Genomic DNA, 20,895 nt, shown 5'->3' with positions numbered 1-20,895 from the left:
AGTGGAAGCAGAGCTGGGGCGGTGCCTGAGCTGGGGCCAGGGGAGGGGTCCCAGTGTAGAGGCAGATGAGGAGCCCCAGCACCTGCCCCACAGCTCCCGTCCGGCAGCTCCGCCTCTGCACTGGTTCAGCCGTCAGGGGAGAAGGCTCCTGGGTTAACATCATGGAGTTTTCACCCCTGCTTCTCATCAGAAAAGCCGGGGGAACTTTTTAAAAGTGCGGGTTCAAGGCCCAGCCCCAGCTTCACTGAGCTTGGGTTTCCCTGGAGGGGCCCAGGAAGACACGTGTTTAACAACCTCAGGGGGTCTGGGGTGGGTCCTCGGCAGGGAGTCCAAGTGCTGGAGGCCCACTGCGGGGTCAGGACCCTTTTTTAGATCAAGGACCCCTTTGAGAACTTCATGAATATGAATAATCTGGGTCATTGTTCTGGGGGAAAAAAATGAACACAAATTTTTTTTCCTGTTTTTTTTTTTTATTTTTTAATTTTTAAAACATTTTTTATTTTTGCAGAGGTTAGGGGGATTAGAGATTCATGGTTTTCCCTGACCTTGATTTGCAGCCCAGCCTGTAGGTGCTCAGGAAGTATGGTTGGCAGCCGCGTGGGCAGCTCTGATGTTAGGGTGACAGTTTTCTCAGCACAGTGGGACCCGTTAGGGCTGTGCAGGATGAAGATGGGCATGATGGTGAGGAGGGCCTGGAACTGAGGCCACAGAGAAGGAGGCAGCCAGCGGGCAAGGAGGCACTCTAGCCAACCAGCCACTCCTTGGCTGGGCAGGTGCTCTGGGGATGGCCAGGAGCCCTGCAGGACAGCATCCTCTCACCCAGCACACTCCCTTCCCTCTGCTGTCTTAATTTTCCTCCCGCTCCCTCACCGAGTCCGCTGCCCGCTGTGGCCCCTGCTGGGATGTGAGATGTGGGTACAAGGCGTCTCCTTCTCCTCTAGCCACAGCCGCAGGCTGAGCTGCTCTCAGGGCCGTTGGTTTTGATCATCAGAGATACACAGTGGTGGCTGGTGGGGGGGCTGACCAGCGCTACTGCTGCCCTCGGAGTGCCCGCTCCGCTCTGCCCTCCAGCATGGCTTTCTGAGAGCAGGGTGCCTGTGAGCTGTGGGGCATGTGCCCTGTCCATTGCCTTCCAGTCTCGTGGAACAGTTTTTTATTGTGTTGCATAAGGAGGAGGTTGATTAAAACAAATGTGTTTGTACAGAAGAGCTTGCATTCATCTTGTGTGTTTGGAAATACGTTGTACTACATTACAAGGTAATGTTCCTCGAGGTGCGTGATGTATTTTCTTTTTTTTTTTTTTTTTTTTTTGAGACGGAGTCTTGCTCTGCCGCCCAGGCTGGAGTGCAGTGGCCGGATCTCAGCTCACTGCAAGCTCCGCCTCCCGGGTTCACACCATTCTCCTGCCTCAGCCTCCCGAGTAGCTGGGACTACAGGCGCCCGCCACCTCGCCCGGCTAGTTTTTTGTATATTTTAGTAGAGACGGGGTTTCACCATGTTAGCCAGGATGGTCTCGATCTCCTGACCTCGTGATCCGCCCGTCTCGGCCTCCCAAAGTGCTGGGATTACAGGCTTGAGCCACCGCGCCCGGCCGATGTATTTTCTTTTGTTGATATTCCACAGGAAGCAGTTAAGTCAGCGACAAGACTTGAGGGAGTTGACTGTGGTGAGTGGGGTGCTAGGTGCCACTTCCGGGATGTCGGGCCACATTGGCCACGAGGCCCAGTGGGAAGAATTGCCACTCCCCATCGCTCCTTTTTGGGACCAAGCCGGGCTCACCTTTGCCTGCCTCTCAAGGTCGCCCTCTTGGCGTGGAGAATGGTAAACAGTGGGGGTGCTGCTGTCTCACAGTGTGAGAGGTTCACCTACCTTTCCCCAGTGTAGAAACTGTTCCTGCATGAATTGCAGACCGATTCAGAGCCTTCAGGTGCACCTGGCAAGTTTGCCTGGCTGGCACGCTCAGCACAGGGCCTTCCTGAGTCAGCGTTGGGCCATTTGTGTGTACACGCTCGTGTCTTAGGATAAAGGGCTGAAACCTGTTCTTTTTTTTTTTTTGAGACGGTGTCTTGCTCTGTCACCCAGGCTGGAGTGTAGTGGCACAATCTCGGCTCACTGCAACCTCCGCCTCTCGGGTTCAAGTGATTCTTGTGCCTCAGCCTCCCCGAGTAGCTGGGACTACAGGCGTGTGCCACCTGTAAGTTTTTATATATATATATATATATATATATATTTTTTTTTTTTTTTTTTGAGACAGAGTCTTGCTCTGTGCCCCAGGCTGGAGTGCAGTGGCGCGATCTCGGCTCACTGCAAGCTCCGCCCCCCGGGTTCACTCCATTCTCCTGCCTCAGCCTCCCGAGTAGCTGGGACTACAGGCGCCCGCCACCTCGCCCGGCTAATTTTCTTGTATTTTTAGTAGAGACGGGGTTTCACCGTGTTAGCCAGGATGGTCTCGATCTCCTGACCTCGTGATCTGCCCGTCTCGGCCTCCCAAAGTGCTGGGATTACAGGCTTGAGCCACCGTGCCCAGCCTTTTATATTTTTAGTAGAGATAGGGTTTTGCCGTGTTGCCCAGGCTGGTCTGGAACTCCTGACCTCAAGTGAACCGCCCACCACGGCCTCCCAAAGTGCTGGGACTACAGGTGTGTGCCACCTGTAATTTTTTTGTATTTTTAGTAGAGACAGGGTTTCACCATGTTGCCCAGCTGGTCTCAAACTCCTGACCTCAAGTGATCTACCTGCCTTGGCTTCCCAAAGTGCTAGGATTACAGGCATGAGCCACTGCCCCCAGCCTGAAACCTGTTCTTCAGCTAAGAGATGTTACATTCTTGTGGTGTTAGGTAGCTGATTTTGTGATGAGCCACATATAGCCTGACACTAAGAAAAACCATACAGACCTGAAGAAAGCGGAGAGGTTGTTCAGGTTAAACAGCGCAGACCTAGAGGCAGCTGGTCTGCGCTCAGAACGGCTGTCTCCTGGAGCTTCGGACGCAGTTGGACTTAACCTTATTTGGCTAAAGGATCAAGAACCAGTGTTCAATAAAGGTCACTCTTGATTCCATCCCATTGCCACCAAAACACAGTGCATTTAAGGGCAAAGGCCCGAGCGGCCAGTCGTGCGTGCCTCACTCGTGACGGGCTGCAGATGGTGACGAGGACAGACAGCCATGCACGTCTCCCTTTTTAAGAAAGGTTATTGTTGTGAATGGCATATGACTTGTTTATTTGATTCTAAATTTACACAAAATCTGTAAAAATAACCATTAAGCTTTTACAATGACAGGAATATTAAGACTTGATTTTTTTTTCTCAACAATTGGCAGAAAGCGTGTTTCAGTGAGCACAGACGGAGCAATCCAGGGAGGTCTGGGAAGGAGGAATGGGGCCTGGCCTGGCGGCATCCTTGATGGCACTCCATCGTTGTGGGGTTGGTGTTTGAGAGGTAGCTGTGGCACGGGCCGGCTGTCATTCCCGCGTCTCCTCACAGAGGCCTGGACCCGCGCCTGGGACTGGCAAAGCCCCCTGCTCTTGCTGCTGCCGCCGCCTCCATCTTCCTCCACCCTCTGGTGGGGCTGGGCACAGGCAGGGCAGGGTCTCGTGATGGCTGAGCCCCATGGGGCCCCGAGACATTGTGTCCAGGATGGATGCCACTGCCGTGGGTGGCTGTTGAAGTGAAGTCAATTTAGCTGATTAGCATCGAGCATTCACTTCTCCCTCCCCTCACACCCGCCACATTTCAAGTGTTTGTAGCCACCTGTGGTCTGCGGGGACTACACTGGACAGATGACATTTCCAGTGCCATAGGAGAGTCTGCAACTCAGCTCTGAAGCTGTGAGATGTTGAGTCTTTGTTTTAGTTAAGTTTTGTTTTTTTGCAAAAGAAACGAGATTGTGGCCTGGTGGCCAGCTGGGTGTCAGTAGGCCGAGGGCCTCTAGGCATTCGGGTGGTGTGTGGGCTGAGTTTGCAAAGTGGGTGTGTCAAGGCTGAAATACTAGCTGAGAAGCGTTGCCGACGCAAGGCTTGGACACTCAGGGAGGGATGAGGTGTCAGAGAGGCCCTGATTGGTCGCTCCTGCCCCAGGGCTCAGAAGGTGCTGGGTGAAGAGAGCTGCGCCCCTGCCCCTCAGCCCCTGCCCCTCAGCCCCTGCCCCTCCTCTTCAGTGCCACACGGAGGCGCAGGTGTCTCACACCAGCTTCTCCCTGGGTGTGTTCATGTCACAGCAGGCTTTGTCTTGCCCTCGGTGATTTCATGTTCCCATCCTCCAGCCTTGATCTGGGAGACCTTCTGTTCTTTAATTGCCACAGAGAGCTAATTCTGTCCATTATGTTAAACTTGGTGACTCTGATGCTCGTAGGTGACACTTGTTTCCCTTCCTGGTGCTCTGGCAACCTCGCAGCGTTATGGGAGCATCTTTCCAAGCATTTGAGTGGCCAGGTTAGGCCCTGCCAGGTCGCCGACTGCTCTGGGGAAGGAGAAGTCCTGCAGGGATGTGACAGTGGCTTTGGTTTGCTCCTTGGCCGATCTCAGCCTGACCTGGTTCTTCTCTGCACTGTAGTTGGGCTCACGTGTCAGCCTTGACCTTGAGCGGATGGCAGGTGCTCTTCAGTACGCGATGCTGCACCGGAAACTTTGCTTGGCCCTGGAAGCTGGTTTGATGTGCACATTGGCTTAAGCGAGTGTCGGGGTGGCCAAGCTTACCTCTTGGCTGAGACACTGAAGATCTTCCTGTGGGTCCTCTGGGGTCGCTTGCTCTGTGGCTGTGCTGGATGTGACCTCTTGTGGGGCAGAACCGGGCCTGTGGAACCCATTCCCTGGGGCTGCCCTGGCACCTTGGCTTATGATTGCTGCCCCCACGCCCCAGCTGCCTCCCTGCGAAGCTCAGCGGGGCCATGGGGACCGAGGGGCTGTAGCTCCCTGGCCGTGCCTGACCACAGTGTGATCCCCACGGGAATGAGTTTGAAAGTTTCTGACACGTGGCTTTGAACTGTGAGGAGGAAGAGCATTCTTTGAAGTGGAAGGTTGGATGGTTTCCTTAGGGTCCTTTCTTTATTTATTTTCTTTGTTTTCTTTCTTTATTGAGCTGGAGTCTCACTCTGTTGCCCAGGCTGGAGTGCAGTGGCGTGATCTCGGCTCACTGCAACCTCCTCCTCCCAGGTTCAAGCTGTTCTCCTGCCTCAGCCTCCCAAGTAGCTGGGACTACAGGCACCTGCTACCACACCCGGCTAATTTTTGTATTTTTAGTAGAGATGGGGTTTCACCATATTGGCCAGGCTGTTCTCGAACTCCTGACCTTGTGATCCATCCACCTTGGCGTCCCAAAGTGCTGGGATTATAGGTGTGAGCCACCGTGCCCGGCCCCTTAGGGTCCTTTCTAAGACAGAGCCCTATCCTTGCTAATAGTGGGAATGTTTTCCCTTTCAGCAAAATGCCACATAGGGCTCTGTGCACAGTTGTTTATTTGTTAGCTCTGCTTGCTGATGTATTTTTAAATTATTAAATAAAACTTATATTTTCTTTTTTTCTTTTCTTTCTTTCTTTTTTTTTTTTTTTTGAGACGGAGTCTCACGCTGTTGCCCAGGCTGGAGTGCAGTGGCGCGATCTCGGCTCACTGCAAGCTCCGGCTCCTGGGTTCACGCCATTCTCCTGCCTCAGCCTCCTGAGTAGCTAGGACTACAGGCGCCCGCCACCGCGCCCGGCTAATTTTTTGTATTTTTAGTAGAGACGGGGTTTCACTGTGGTCTCGATCTCCTGACCTTGTGATCCGCCCGCCTCGGCCTCCCAAAGTGCTGGGATTACAGGCTTGAGCCACCGCGCCCGGCCTTCTTTTCTTTCTTTCTTTCTTTCTTTCTTTCTTTTTTTTTTTTTTTTTTTGAGACAGGGTCTTGCTCTGTTGCCCAGGCTGGAGTGCAGTGGCTAAATCTTGGCTCATTGCAACCTCTGCCTCCCATGTACAAGTGATTCTCCCGCCTCAGCCTCCTGGGTAGCTGAGATTAAAACGCGTGCCACCATGCCTGGCTACTTTTTGTATTTTTTGGTAGAGACAGGGTTTCACCATGTTGGCCAGGCTGATCTCGAACTCCTGACTTCAGGTGATCTGCCTACCTCAGCCTCCCAAACTGCTGAGATTATAGGCGTGAGCCATCGTGCCCGGGCAGAACTTATATTATTTTCAATAATTTAAACTTAGAGTTGATATTTAACCTCAGAAGTGATTTTAGAATCTTCGTAATCAGTGCACTCTGTGTGTCCAGCATATCCGGGGTGCCCTGCCTATTTCTGATGGGCGGAGTAACAACGTGTAATTGAACTTTCAGCAGGTCGCCCGTGGTAGTCAACACCGGATCCCCAGTCTCATTCACCGACTTCCTGAACCTTCAGATCTGCTTTGTTTATTTATTTTTTAAGAGACAGGGTCTTGTTCTGTTGCCCTGCCTGGAGTGCAGTGGTGCAATTGTAGCTCACTGCAGCCTCCAACCCCTGCGGTCAAGTAGTCCTTCTGCCTTAGTCTCCCAAGTAGCTAGAACTACAGGCACGTGCCGCTGTGCCCAGCTAATTTACTTTATTTTGTTTTTTGTACAGACAGTATCTCACTGTGTTGCTCAGGCTGGTCTCAAACTCCTAGGCTCAAGCCATCTGCCACCTCAGCTTCCCAAGGTGTTGGGATTATAGTTGTGAGCCACCGCGCAGAGCCCAGATCTGAGAAAAACATAGAGATGGGTTTGTAAGTCTTGAGTCCAAGTCTTCATACCAGTGTTAGGATATTTTGAGATCCTGGTGGGATGGGGACGGCACCTTAAAGAAAGTGTGCTGGGGTCCTTTTCAAGGGACTGGTGGGTCCCCTGGGTTAGGGGAACTGAGACTCGCTGGGGCCTGCAGGGGTGGTGCCCTTGGGGCCGAGGAAGTGCCCCCTCTCCCCGCAAAAAAAAAAAAAAAACTCTTACTGGAGAAGGAGAAAGGGCAAGAGGCCAGCAAAGATGCTCAGCATAGACTCAGGCCCCGAGGTTTTCTCTAGAAGTAGAAAAGGGAGAAGTTGACCAGAAAAGAGCCCATTGAAACAGACAGAAAACCCCAGCAAAGTTTGTTCTTGAAATACTCTCTCTGGGGATTGTTTTCTGAGTGCGAAGTGAGATCTGCGCGTGGAAGAGCATATTCAGGAAATAAACTCTGCCTTCCTAATGCTTTTTTTGTTTTGTTTTGTTTTGTTTTAGAGACGGAGTCTCGCTCTGTCACCCAGGCTGGAGTGCAGTGGTGCAATCTTGGCTCACTGCAAGCTCCACCTCCCGGGTTCACGCCATTCTCCTGCCTCAGCCTCCTGAGTAGCTGGGACTACAGCCGCCCGCCACCACGCCTGGCTAATTTTTTGTATTTTTAGTAGAGATGGGATTTCACCGTGTTAGCCAGGATGGTCTCGATCTCCTGACCTCATGATCCGCCTGCCTCAGCCTCCCAAAGTGCTGGGATTACAGGCATGAGCTACCGTGCCCAGTCGCTAAACATTTAACTTTCTGTATATTCCTCAACTTTTATAGAGTACTCAATTATGAAGCCTAACTTTTGCTTTTTAGAATTATTTTATTTTACTTTTTAAATTTTTATTTATTTATTAACAAAATAAACAGCCTCTGTTGCCCAGGCTGGAGTTCACTGGAGCGATCTCAGCTCACTGCAACCTCTGCCTCCCGGGTTCAAGCAATTCTCCTGCCTCAGCCTCCCGAGTAGCTGGGATTATGAGCATGGGCCACCACGTCCGGCTAATTTTGTATTTTTAGTAGAGAAGGGGTTTCTCCATGTTGATCAGGCTGGTCTGAACTCCCAACCTCAGGCAATCCACCCGCCTCAGCCTCCCAAAGTGCTGGGATTACAGGCCTGAGCCAGTGTGCCCGGCCTTACCCAGGCCTCTGAGAAGTCCAGAGGTGGGCAGATGGGAGGAGGGACTGAGGTCCTGGCTGGGGCAGGCACTCCTTGACCCCATGGGGACATCTGTGCTTTCCAGCACGCCCTGATCCTCCTGTCTTTTCTCCCTGCCCCCAAGGCTCACTCTGAGCTCAGCCCCAGGGTTGCCCCCTTAGAGACTTGCCCAGGAAGGGCTCTCCTGGGAGCACCTTCGTGACTGGCTTCATGAGGGCAGGACCACCACAGTTTCCACTTCAAGGCCTGGCGCCAGGTCAGCTCTCTGTGAATGTGTGTTGAATGAATGAAGAGGATCATCGTTGTCCTGCACTGATCGCCTCTATAGTTGGGTGGTTGTATGGGCTCTGGATAAGGCCTCTTCATTTTTCTGGGCCTTGGTAAATATAGAAGGAGACGCAGGGCATGGTGCCTGTTACCGCAGCTCCTTCAGGAGTGACCTGGAGGCTGTGTTGGAATTCACTGTCGCACGTGCAAATGTGGGGGTCAAGGGCCCTGTGACCTCTGGGTGCTTCTTCGGAGGTTGATGGAAAAGGCCTCCCCAAGGGGGTCTTCGGTCTTGGTTGGGCCACGCAGCGCACACACAGAAACAGGCGATGTTGGTGTCTCGGTTGTCCAGCCAAGCTTGTGTCTGACATCTTGATCCTCATTTTAAAGATTTTCCATAAGCTGTGATTGATTTACCTTTGACATTAGGACTTTTGTTATAGGCAGGGAAGCATTTCAAAAAAGGCAAGCGGGCCGGGTGCGGTGTCTCACACCTGGAGTCCAAGCACCTTGGGAGGCTGATTTGGGAGGATTGCTTGAGTCCAGGAGTTCAGCACTAGTCTGGGCGAAATAGAGAGACCCTGTCCCTACAAGCGGTTTTTTAAACAATCAGCCGGGTGTGATGGTGCGTGTCGTGCGTGCCTGTGGTCCCAGCTACTCGGGAGGCGGGGGTGGAAGGATGGCTTGGGCCCTGGAGGTCGTGGCTGCAGTGAGCTGTGATTGCACCACTGCACACCAGCCTAGATGACAGAGCAAGACCCTGTCTCAAAAAAAAAAAAAAAAAAAAAAAAAAAAAAAAAAAAAAAGCAAGCAAAAGGGAGAACAAAATGGTTTCTAATTCTAACTTGCTTTCTATTCCGGGAGGCTTTTCACATAGTGCAGAGCAGTGGATTTTTTTTTAGGGTTCTCTCAAAAAGATATTCATACTATCGTGCCTTTTTTTTTTTTTTTTTTTTTTTTAAAGACAGATTTTCGTTCTTGTTGCCCAGGCTGGAGTGCAATGGTGCAATCTCGGCTCACTGCAACCTCCTCCTCCTGGGTTCGAGCGATTCTCCTGCCTCGGCCTCCCGAAGTGCTGGGATTACAGGCGTGAACCACCACGGCCGGCCTATTGTGACATCTTAAAAATGAGCAGGAATCCTCCTACCATCAGATACTTACTCTATTCAGATTACCACTGTCTTATAAATGTCTCCATCAAATCTTATCTGCCTATGTGTAGGCCTTGTTTGAATCCTGCTTCAAACATCATTTTAATTGGTCTGCCTTTTTTTTTTTTTTGGAGACAGGGTCTCACTCTGTCGCTCAGGCTAGAGTGTAGTGGTGTGACCATGGCTCACTGCAACCTTGATGTCCCAGGCTCAAGTGATCCTTCCACTTCAGCCTCCCATGTAGCTGGGACCATAGGTGGGCGCACCACCACACCCGACTAATTTTTGTGTGTTTTGTGGAGATGGGGTTTTGCCATGTTGCTCAGGCTGATACCCGACCTCTGGGCTCAAGCGATCCACCTGCCTAAGCCTTCCAAAGTGCTGAGATTACGGGCGGGAACCACCGCACCTGGCTGGTATGTCTTTTTTTTAAAGATAGCTTTTTTGAGGTATAATTGGCATATGATAAATTGCTCACGTGTAACATGTATGATAGGTTTTGATACGCATGTGCACCCTTGAAAACATCACCATAATCAAGATGGTGAGAAGCCTTCCCTCTCCCTCTCTCTCTGTCTTTGTAATTGATTTGTTGGAGACTCTGGGCTTGGTCGTGCGTGGGTTTTGCTGATTGCATCCCCACGTTGGCATGTAGTCGAACATGGTGTGCCCACGCCCACGAAGTAGCCACTTGGTCAAGGTCACGAGGTTTCCTTTCTCCTCCTGGGCGCCTGCTTTTTCAGTGTGGTTGATTTCCTGCGGAGGCCGGGTCTGCTGGGCGAGGCACCCGCGGTCCAGGTGCTGCTGCCGTGTCCCCGTGGCCTCTGGTCTCTGTGCTTCCCTAAGTTGGGAGGTGTGTTAGGCTGTTCCTGTGTTGCTATAAGGAAATACCTGAGACTGGGAAATTGATAAGGAAAAGTAGTTTAATTAGGTCATGGTTCTGCCATACGGGAAACATGGCGCCGGCATCTGCTCAGCTTCTGGGGAGGCCTCAGGGAGCTTTTACTCGTGGTGGAAGGCGAAGTGGGTGCAGGCGCCTCACGTGGCGCGAGGAGGAGTGAGAGAGGGTGTGGGAGGTGCCAGACGTCTTTAAACAAGCAGATCTCATGGGAACTCATCCTTGCCCAGGACCAGGAGGACGGTACCAAGCCGTGAGGGATCCACTCCCGTGACCCAAACACTCCTGTCAGACCCACGTCCAGCACCGGGATCACATCTCAACAGGAGGTTTGGTGGTGGGAACACATCCAGACCACGTTAGTAGATAAAGCTAGAAGCTGGGCAAACCTGGGCTTAGTGTTCCTGGCAAGACTGTTTCAGCAGTGGCAATGTGATCTCTCCCCGGGAGGCACCCGAGGCCGTCTCTTGGGGGTCAATGCCTGGATACATGAATTTCCCAGTGTCATCTAATGATGATGGTCACGAACCTGTGTGCCTTGTTCATCTGTTTGCTGGGGTGCTTCCATAAAGCGCAATTTCCTCACCTGTTAGCTGGCGACAGTGGCACAGCAGTATGTGTAGGGAAGGCAGGATGCTGTCCCCTTGTTTGCCAGTTTCAAAATAACTTGTGGACTTACTGGCATCATCCAACATGACCAGTTAATCTCCTTTTTAGTATCTTAGGAACTCTGGACTTGAATGTATTCACTGTGTTTCAGCCTCTTCTTGTATACTGGTGCTCAGATTGTCTCCTCTTTCTTGTGGGAGCTTCCGTAGGTTCATCCTGCGTCATTCAACGAGAGCCCCTGGCATAGGCTGTGTTGTGCTGCTACAGCAATGCCACAGGCTGGGCAGTTTAGAATGAGCAGCATTGTGCAGGCGCCTCGTTCTGGAGTCTGGAAGTCCAGTTCAAGGTGCTGGTGTCTGCTGAGGGCTTTCTTGCTGTCATCCCATGGCAGAAGGTGGAAGGGCAAGAGAGGAGGGGAGAGAGGGAGGGAGGGAGAGAGAGAAGAGAGGGAAAGGGAGGGAGAAGGAGGGGGAGGCAGAGGGAGGGAGGAGAGAGCACACAAAAGGGGGCCAAACTCACCTTTTTATTTTTATTTATTTATTTATTTATTTATTTATTTATTTATTTATTTATTTTTGAGATGGAGTTTCGCTCTTGTTGCCCAGGCTGGAGTGCAGTGGTGTGATCTCGGCTCACTGCAACCTCTGCCTCCTGGGTTCAAGCGATTCACCTGCCTCAGCCTCCCAAGTAACTGGGATTACACGCGCTTACCACCACGCCCGGCTAATTTTTTTGTATTTTTTTTAGTAGAGACAGGGTTTCATCATGTTGGCCAGGCTGGTCTGGAACTCTTGACCTCAAGTGATCCGCTCACCTTGGCCTCCTGAAGTGCTGGGATTACAGGCGTGAACCACCACGCACGGCTGACTCACCCTTTTATAACAGACCCTTTTATAAAACAGCATTAAGCCATTCCTGAGGGCAGAGCCCTCACAGTCCCACCACCTCTCAAAGGCCCCACTTCCTAGCCTTGTCACATGGGCAGTCAGATTTCAGCGTGTGTTTGCAGGGATGCACATTCCAACTCTACTCCCCAGTCTTCCTGGGCAGCTTCCTTGCTACCATGGCAAGAGGAGCCCAGTCCTGGATTCAGCCACGTCTCCTCAGGGAGCCCTGGCTCCTCCGTGGCTCTGAAGAGGGAAGCACATCGCTGCAGTTGTGAGGGGGACCTGAGTGAGAGACAGCGACTTCTCCTGCCTGCAAGGGCAAGCACACCTTGGCCGTGAGCAGGGCTGTCTGCGCCGGCCTTCAGGGGCTGCCTCAGGCTGGCTGGGAGGGAGAGACGAACTGGGAGACACCGGAGAGTCTCAGGGGAGGTGGTGGCCGTCCTGTTGTCTGGAGAGAAGCAGCTGCTGCTGCCCCGTGCGGCTATGGCAGGGCTGCAGGATGAGCCGCTGGGGGGGTCGCCCAGCACTGGGAGTCGTTCTCGCCCCTGGCACCCTCACCCTCGGAACTGTGCAGAGAGCTCTGGGCTGGTTTTTGTATTTCTGACACAAGTAAGGATGCTGATTTTGGCCTCCTTCTCTTGTCGTTCATCCAACGCTGCTTTTCCCGATGGGAGACACTAATAGGCATGAGTTCTGGAATATTGAGCTAAGGTAGTTGTGAGAAAATGTAAGTTTACTTCAGTATATCCTGGTAGCAGCTAACTTACATAGCAGTCTCAATTCTCTAGAATTGATGTTGGTTTCAGGTAGATGTGAAATTTTCGACATAATTTTCCGTTTACTTATACAGCCATTTGTTCCAGCCTCTGGTGAATGTTTGCAATGATTTTCAGCAAAACTTCCTGCGCTGTGTTTGAACCTCGGATGCTGAACGCCTCGCTGAAGCTAACCTGCCTTCCGGCTGCCCCCGTGACTTTTTTTTTTTTTTTTTTTGAGATGGAATCTCGCTCTGTTGCCCAGGCTGGAGTACAGTGGCGTGATCTTGGCTCACTGCAAGCTCCGCCTCCCGGGTTCAAGCGTGTCTTCTGCCTCAGCCTCCCGAGTAGCTGGGATTACAGGTGCCTGCCACCATGCCTGGCTGATTTTTGTATTTATAGTAGAGATGGGGTTGCACCATGTTGTCCAGGCTGGTCTCTGAACCCCTGACCTCAAGTGATCCGTCTGCTTTGGCCTCCCAAAATGCTGGGATTACAGGCATGAGCCACCACACCCTGCCTGCTCCCATGACTTTTCCCAAATTAATGTTTTATTGTTTTCTTATGTAACTGTAGATAATGCTTTTAATGTTATTTTAATTTTATTTATTTTAATTATTTGTTTATTTTGAGGCAAAGTCTCACTTTGTCACCCAGGCTGGAGTGCAGTGACACAGTCTCAGCTCACTGCAGTCTCCACCTCCTGAGTTGAAGAGAGTCTCCTGCCTTAGCCTCCCAAGTAGCTGGGACCACAGGCGTGCGCCACCATGCCTGGGTAATTTTTATATTTTTAGTAGAGACAGGGTTTCACCATATTGGCCAGGTTGGTCCCAAGCTCCTGGCTTCAAGTGATCTGCCCACCTCGACCTCCCAAAGTGCTGGGAGTACAGGCGTGAGCCACCATGCCCAGCTGATAATGCTTTTTAGAAACAACTCTTCTTATAGGAGTGACTTATTGGTCTGTTATTCATTGATTGATCTTATGTTATAAATGCTTCCTTTCATTTACTTTTTGAAGTCATGTTTGTGATGTGATAATTTATTTTACTAATTTGCTTACATGTAATTTAGATTGAGTTTAGGGTGGTGAATGGGTATTTTTAAAATGTTTTTAAACCACGAAACTTCTGGAAGCTAAGTATGCCCACATTTTGTTCCCTTTAGAGCTTCAGTGTCCGTTGGATTTTTCCAAGAGAAAGTTCGTGGAGTTCCTTACACTGTAGATGTGGATCAGATATGATGATTCAGTAGAAGAGCACATGTCAGGGGCAGTGGAGGCTGGCTGCTGAAGGATGAACGGAGAGGAAGAATTCTTTGATGCCGTCACAGGTGAGTTGAAAGAGAACCAACTAGGGACGTACTGGAAGGGTGAGCATCCCTGGATTCAGATGTTGGGCCTGGCATTTGGGGTGTAAAGATGCTCAGTAAAGCAGTGCGTGGAGCATTCAGGATCCCAAACGCGGACTCTTCAACAAAATCTAACGTCCATCCCAGAGGTGGGAAAAGCCTTGCCTTCGGCTGACAGGATTTAAGTCTTCCCAAGAGTGTCCTGGGGTGCAGATAGTTTCATTGGTTTCCTGAGATGGCCATCTTTTTCTCTTATTCCTGCATCATGATGAGAACGTTCTGGATATGATGGCCCTGTCTTGCCTGGCACTGCTTGATGCTCCCATCAGACAGCAAACCCTGGCTCCCTAGCCACACTCATAGCCGCAGAGCACAGTTATCGTTCTCTTTCGCACGATGGTTTAAAGTGGCGGCCTGCAGCCTGTGGTCTGAATGAAATCCTGTGGCTTGATTGAAAAGAATGTATTTTGGCGTCCAGTCACTCTCATGGGCATGTGACAGGCCGGCTAGAGGGAAGGGCGGGCAGGGCTGGCAGCTTGGCCTCCCAGAGCCGCCCCTTCTCCTGGCACAGGGAAGAGCCTGAAACCCTTTGAGCTTGTGTCTGTCAGGTTCTCACGTTCATTCTCCACTCTTCTGTGCCTCAGAGTCGGCGTCTGGAATTCCGCTTGTTTTTTCTGGAAAGGACCATTGCGGGTGGGCAGGGCATCAGGAGATTCCCTTGGGTGTTCCCTTGTCCTTAGGTGTCAGGATCAGAAAGGGGAGTGGCTTTAGAAATGCGGCCACAGGCCGGGAATTAGTGACCATCTTTAGAAGCACTTCTGTAGTTACTGCCGCGCAAGGATCTGTCAGGGTCTCTGTGGCCACGCCCCAAGGACACGTCGATGGCTCCGTTGGCACCTCCAGTCTGTGGCCCTGCTGGAGTGGGTGTGTCAGGAGGGTCTCTGTGGCCGTGCCCTGAGGACACGTTAATGGCTCTGGTGGCACCTCCGGTCTGGGGCCCTGCTGGAGTGGGTGTGTCAGGAGGGTCTCTGTGGCCGTGCCCTGAGGACACGTTAATGGCTCTGGTGGCACCTCCGGTCTGGGGCCCTGCTGGAGCGGGCTGAGTGTTCCGAGGCTGTGCTGCTCCCATACCTGCGCTGGCAGCCCAAGATAGTTGACTTACTCTTATTCAAAACCCCAGGAGAAGGGGATGCTGCACTCCTTACCGGCTTCAAAGTCTCAATTTCTAAGTCATTTTCCATGATTTCGTAGCCGGATTATCTGCATCGTGTTTTCCTCAGATGCACTCTCAGAGGAGGGTCTGTGGAGCTTGCACCTCATCCGTGGTCGTTCTGTGTTCTCTGCTGAACCCCACACAGTGGAGGGGTTGTCAGGCACTCACATCCTCAGGTTGCCCTTGAGTGGGGTGCCACGTCTGTCACTGAGAGCGCAGCTTTGAGGTCCCTCCTCTCCTGGGAGTCTCATAGGATGTCCTTTTTGTCTGGGGTCTTGGTGTGACTGATACTTTCCCAAATACCTCTGAACTGTTTTTTTTTTGAGCCAGAGTCTTGCTCTGTCGCCCAGGCTGGAGTGCAGTGGCATGATCTCAGCTCACTGCAACCTCCTCCTCACGGGTTCAAGCAGTTCTCCTGCCTCAGCCTCCCGAGTAGCTGGGATTGCAGGCGCCCACCACCACGCCCGGCTAATTTTTGTATTTTTAGTAGAGACGGGGTTTCACCACGTTGACCAGGCTGGTCTTGAACTCCTGACCTCAGGTGATCCGCCCACCTCGGCCTCCCAAAGTGCCAGGATTACAGGCATTAGCCACCGTTCCCGGTCACCTCTGAGCTTTTTGAGTCAGTTTGCTGTGACTTCCCAGAGGCCCCAGCAGTGTGTGATGTGGTGCTCAGACGGACTGCACTGTTCTCGGAGCCACAGGGCGTACAGGGCTGTGGGGCACTGCTCCTGCACGGCAGGGCCTCTCCATGTGTCCCCAAGCGTGAGATGGAAGGGACAGATATCTAGGTGACAAGAATTTCTCCCCTCAATTCTTGACCTTCAAAACAAATAATGGAAGGAAAAAGCCACTTCATCTCTTAATGCAATGGAATACCTGTGTTAGAGGCAGACTCTTGACTCCTTCACCGCCTATAATATCCATCTGACTTTGTAACTCTGATTTCAAAAGTATGTAAACTAAGCAGTTATTAAATGAATGGTCTTGTTAGGCATTTAATTTGTCTTAAGAATCAGTGCCATTCAAAGGAAAGGTTTGGAGGACATGAACAGTGTGTATGGGATTAAGGGCTATGAACGCAGAGGGACTAAAAAAAGCGGGGTTTCCGAGGGAGCCGATGATAGGAGATCTCAGCTTCCTCCTTTGCTCGTCTGTATTTTCTGTTTTTCTACAATAAATGCATGCGGTGTCTTAGAATGTTATTAGGCCATTCGTGTAGTGTTGGCTGAGTCAGAGGCTGCAGTGGCTGCCAGGGATGTGCTGCTTTATTCTTCTGGACAGGGGCAGGTCCCACCCCCCGGAATTCCCTTAAGTAGGGAATGTTTTCAAGATAACTTCAGAGTGAGGAGTTAGAGATGTTGCTTTTGGGACAGAGCGCAGAACATGAGAGGTGGCAGGCTATTTCAGACACCGTGGGCCATTTCAGGATTCCTTTTTAACCCATTCTCTCAAAATCACGATGTCATCCACCCCAGCACTGCCTTTATGGATGAACTCTGCCGTGTGGAGGGATAGGACACAGCAGCTTTGCTTTGTTCTCGTGGAGCCTGTAGCAGGCTTGTTCGCATGTGGGGTCCGACCGCAGTTGTCTGCCTGACCCTCCTGGGCCTGTGCCCCTTACGTGGAGCCCTCAGCCCCTGGAAGCATTGGGTGGTCGCCGGCTCCTGCAGGCCCAGAGCCCCCACGGAATTGACTCATCGCGGGGCCCCAGCCCCCACTCCACCCGGCTCTGGTGCAGAACTTGGCCCTTCCAGCGACTCAGACTGACAGGGGTTGAAGGGAGACGTTTGTTCCTGTTCCCTAGTCGCCCGTTCTGTCCTGGGGAGGGGCCCACCCCGCCAGGGCAGCGGCCGGCCGTTCTTCTCCAGGACTTTTGCTCCAGGAGCACGTGCATGGCTGGATCTCACGCAGATTCTAAAGAGCTCCTTCTCCAGAGTCCCCTTCATCTGGAGTCCACTCCGAGTCCAGCCACGTGTGGCGCTTCCATGACTGTTCCCTGGCTGGGTACGGGTTAGTGGTGCCTTTGCCTGCCACGACGGTCTCCCTCGAAACATTGTCAGCAGGCGTGTTTCAGACCAAGGTGCAGAGCTTGGTCACAAGCCCTGAGCCACAACGGGCACGTTGCAGCCTTGGGGTGGGTTTGAATCCGATAGAAGTGGCCCACCCAGAGCATGCAAGTCACAGATAAAAATGACGAAAGGTTCCTGTGGGAGATGAAACTCGTGGCCTGGAACTGGACCTCAAGTCACAAATGTGGGAGGAGCCTGGGCGCTGGAGCTCGCTGGGAGTGGCCTTTAGGTGGGAAGCTCCCTGGTGTGCCCCTGTTCTCTCTGCACCCTGTCTACTTCTGTCTACTTCTGGGGAACCAGAGTTAATTCTTCCACATGTGTCCATTCAAACAACTTAGAGCTTTAGTCATCTGCTTGCATAGTCAGAATTCTTGGAGGCAGGCTTTTAAAAAATCTTCCAGGTCCAGCGAAAATTACCATTTTCTTGTCTCGCACAGGCTTTGATTCTGATAACTCTTCTGGGGAATTTTCAGAGGCACATCAGAAAGTCACGGGAATGATTGACTTGGACACCAGCAAAAATAATAGGATTGGGAAAATTGGGGAGAGGCCCTCTCAAGAGAATGGAATTCAGAAACACAGGTATGTTCTCTCACATCTATTGTTTCTAAAATGCGTCTGTAATCACCCCAAAAACACTCTTCAGGGTACCCTCAGCCCTCACGAGCATTGAGCTGGAGCGGCATCCCCACGGCTGCCTGGCCTTCCCGTCCGGACAGCCTCCTGTGTCCGGCCAGCAAGAGTTCTGAGAGACTCCATGCCTCTCTCGGCTCCGGGAATCAGCAGATGGCAATTTTATGAGCAGTGCCTTTCCCCATCTAAGAAATGCCGCAAACAGTACATGGCGTTTTGATCATCAGACCCCTTGCTGATTTCCTACAGATACTCCTGTTCTTCCATGGGCAGCCAAATTCATCCTCTGTCTCATCGGAGTTCTATTGCAGTGTGTTCAGCTCTGACCCCTACAGGACGAGAAGGGTTTCATTTGCTTGATGTAGCAAGACCCCATTCCCTTTCCTCCTCCACCACGTTCGTTTTCATGTAGGTAGAGTCCGATGACAGTGGCCATCATGAGAAGTCTTCAGTCCTTGGCTGGGCGTGGTGGCTCATGCCTGTAATCCCAGCACTTTGGGAGGCTGAGACAGGTGGATCACTCGAGCCCAGGAGTTGGAGACCAGCCTGGGCAACATGGCAAGACCCCACCACTACAAAAAAATTAAAATAATTAGCTGGGCGTGGTGGTGCACGCCTGTGGTCCCAGCTACTTGGGAGGCTGAGTCAGGAGTATCCCTTGAGCCCAGGAGTTTGAGGCTATGGTGAGCTGTGATGGCGCCACTGCACTCTAGTGTGGGCAACAGAGCAAGACCCTGTCTCAAAGTCTCAAAAAAAAAAAGCAAAAAACAGGAAGAAGTCTTCAGTCTTTGTTGATAGAAGCACGAGCCGGGCGCGGTGGCTCATGCCTGTAATCCCAGCCCTTTGGGAGGCCGAGGCGGCCAGATCATGAGGTCAGGAGATCTAGACCATCCTGGCTAACATGGAGAAACCCTGTCTCTACTAAAATACAAAAAATTAGCCCGGTGTAGTTGTGCACATCTGTAGTCCTGGCTACTTGGGAGGCTGAGGCAGGGGAATCACTTGAACCCGGGAGGCGGAGGTTGCAGTGAGCTGAGATCACGCCACTGCACTCCAGCCTGGGTGACAGAGTGAGACTCCATCTCAAAAACAAAAAAAAAAGGCTGGGCCCGGTGGCTCAAGCCTGTAATCCCAGCACTTTGGGAGGCCGAGACGGGCGGATCACGAGGTCAGGAGATCGAGACCATCCTGGCTAAAACGGTGAAACCCCGTCTCTACTAAAAAATACAAAAAACTAGCCAGGCGCGGCGGCAGGCGCCTGTAGTCCCAGCTACTCGGGAGGCTGAGGCAGGAGAATGGCCTGAACCCGGGAGGCGGAGCTTGCAGTGAGCTGAGATCCGGCCACTGCACTCCAGCCTGGGCGACAGAGCGAGACTCCGTCTCAAAAAAAAAAAAAACAAAAAACACGAAGTCAGGACAAGTGTCAGGTGGGGCAGGCAGTGGCCCTGGAGCTGGTGGCATTGCGTTGTGGGCTCCAGCCACAGCTGCTGATGTGTGTCTCAGCTCCAGGGAGCTGCTCCAGCCTGGCCTCAGGCTCTCCTTCGAGCTGCAGGCCCACACCCCTGCTTGGTGGGTCCACTCGGGCGCCCACATTTGCTTCTCACCTGTTGTTTGTTCATTCTCGCACCCCACAGATATGGGAGCCCCCACCCCTGCTCCTTCTGCGTCCCTGTTTTCTAGCCCTGACTCTGTGGCCATTTTCAGTGCTGTTGGGTCCTTCAGTTCTTCTGTCTTCTCTGCCACATGCCTGTCTACCCAGCCACCTGTTTCCAGAGTGACCTCTACATCCCTGCCTTTTATTCCAGCTGTTGTGCAGAGGCATTTGTGTATATATGTATTTATTGTTTTTGAGACGGAGTCTCACTCTGTCACCCAGGCTGGAGCAGCTCCAGTGGTGCGACCTCGGCTCACTACAACCTCTGCCTCCCAGATTCAGGTGATTCTTTTGCCTCAGCCTCCCAAGTTGCTGGGATTACAGGCATACATCACCATGCCCGGCTAATTTTTGTATTTTTAGTAGAGACAGTGTTTTGCCATGTTGGCCAGGCTAGTCTCGAGCTCCTCCAGTGATCCACCTGCCTTGGCCTCCCAAAGTATTGTGATTACAGGTGAGAGCCACCATGCCCAGCCCAGAGGCGTTTTTCAAAAGACAGATCTGAACCCCCTACTCCGTCACCCTCTGCCTAAAACTCAGGCAGGATGGCCACATGGCCGGCCTCACACTCCTGGTCCTATAGAGCTGTGAATGGTGCCCTGTTCTACTGGAAGAAATGACCCAGCTTGGACAGTGCACCATGTGGTCACTCACCTCTTAGGATGAAGGCCAGCACCCTCACCTAGGCCCTCGGGCCCAGGCCTGAGCCCTGTTGCCTCCTGCCCCAGCTGCAGGGGCCTCTTTCAGGTCCTCTGGTGCATCAGCTCCCTCTGCTCCCTTGGCCTGGGGCCTCTCTTCTCCTCCTTCATGTCTGTAGCTCCTGTGCATCCCATCTCCATGCAGGGTTATATCCTTGGGGGATGTGACCTGGCCCTCTGCAGAGCAACATTCCCCTCCTGGTAGCACCCCCGAATCACAGAGTATTCCCTGAATGAGTGCATGGATGATGGCAGAGCAGAGCTGGGTGCTGGCTTCCAGCAGCCCAGGCCTGGCACTCAGCAGATGTTCATTTTATTTTCCACCCTGCCTCACAGCTGCCGTGTCCTCTCCCTCCTGCCCCCTGACACCAGTAGTGTGTCCTGACCCAGCTGCCCTGATGTGGCATTCCTGGGGCATAGCTCAGGAGCAGAGCAGGCAAAAGCATGTGCTTTCATCACTCCAGAGGTCAGAGTGTCGGTGTCAAGGTTTTGCTGGGTGCGAGGCGAAACACCCCTCAAAGCAGCTTCCATGAAATGGGAGTTCAGCAGGAGAGCCCTGGGGTGTCCCTGGAGGGCTGTGAGCAGCAGGGAGCCCTGGGCCCCCACTCTGCAGCACCTTCTTTGCACCCTCCTCTGTGGTGTCCTGTGTGGGTTTGGCACGCCTCTCCCCAAATCCAAGTTTATGTCTCCATTCAGGCACTCCCCTCCTAGATGGAGACAGTGTCTCATTCCAGCTCCACGTTCCTGGCGGGGAGTCCAGGGCCCCGGGTCAGTGGTCCCCAGGTCGATCAGCGGTGAGCAGTGGT

General features: G+C 52.3%; 1 protein-coding gene across 3 annotated transcripts in view; it reads left to right on the top strand.

Moving 5' to 3' along the window:
- The window catches only part of LOC105470538 (oxysterol binding protein like 2), a 58,870-nt gene that overhangs the window by 5,129 nt on the left and 32,846 nt on the right, over window positions 1-20,895 (top strand). For 2 of the 3 annotated variants that reach the window (XM_011722624.2, XM_011722625.3), the window contains exons 2-3: window positions 13,637-13,801; window positions 17,542-17,686. In XM_011722624.2, the coding sequence (XP_011720926.1) occupies window positions 13,765-13,801; window positions 17,542-17,686 (182 nt within the window). In that variant the 5' untranslated portion in view covers window positions 13,637-13,764. The remainder of the gene's footprint in view (window positions 1-13,636; window positions 13,802-17,541; window positions 17,687-20,895) is intronic. The other variant, XM_011722626.3, reaches the window with a different exon arrangement.

The sequence above is a fragment of the Macaca nemestrina genome, chromosome 15 (genome assembly GCF_043159975.1).
Source record: "Macaca nemestrina isolate mMacNem1 chromosome 15, mMacNem.hap1, whole genome shotgun sequence".
In the NCBI taxonomy this organism is placed as follows: Eukaryota; Metazoa; Chordata; class Mammalia; order Primates; family Cercopithecidae; genus Macaca; species Macaca nemestrina.
This window is presented reverse-complemented; position numbering and strand designations above follow the sequence as displayed.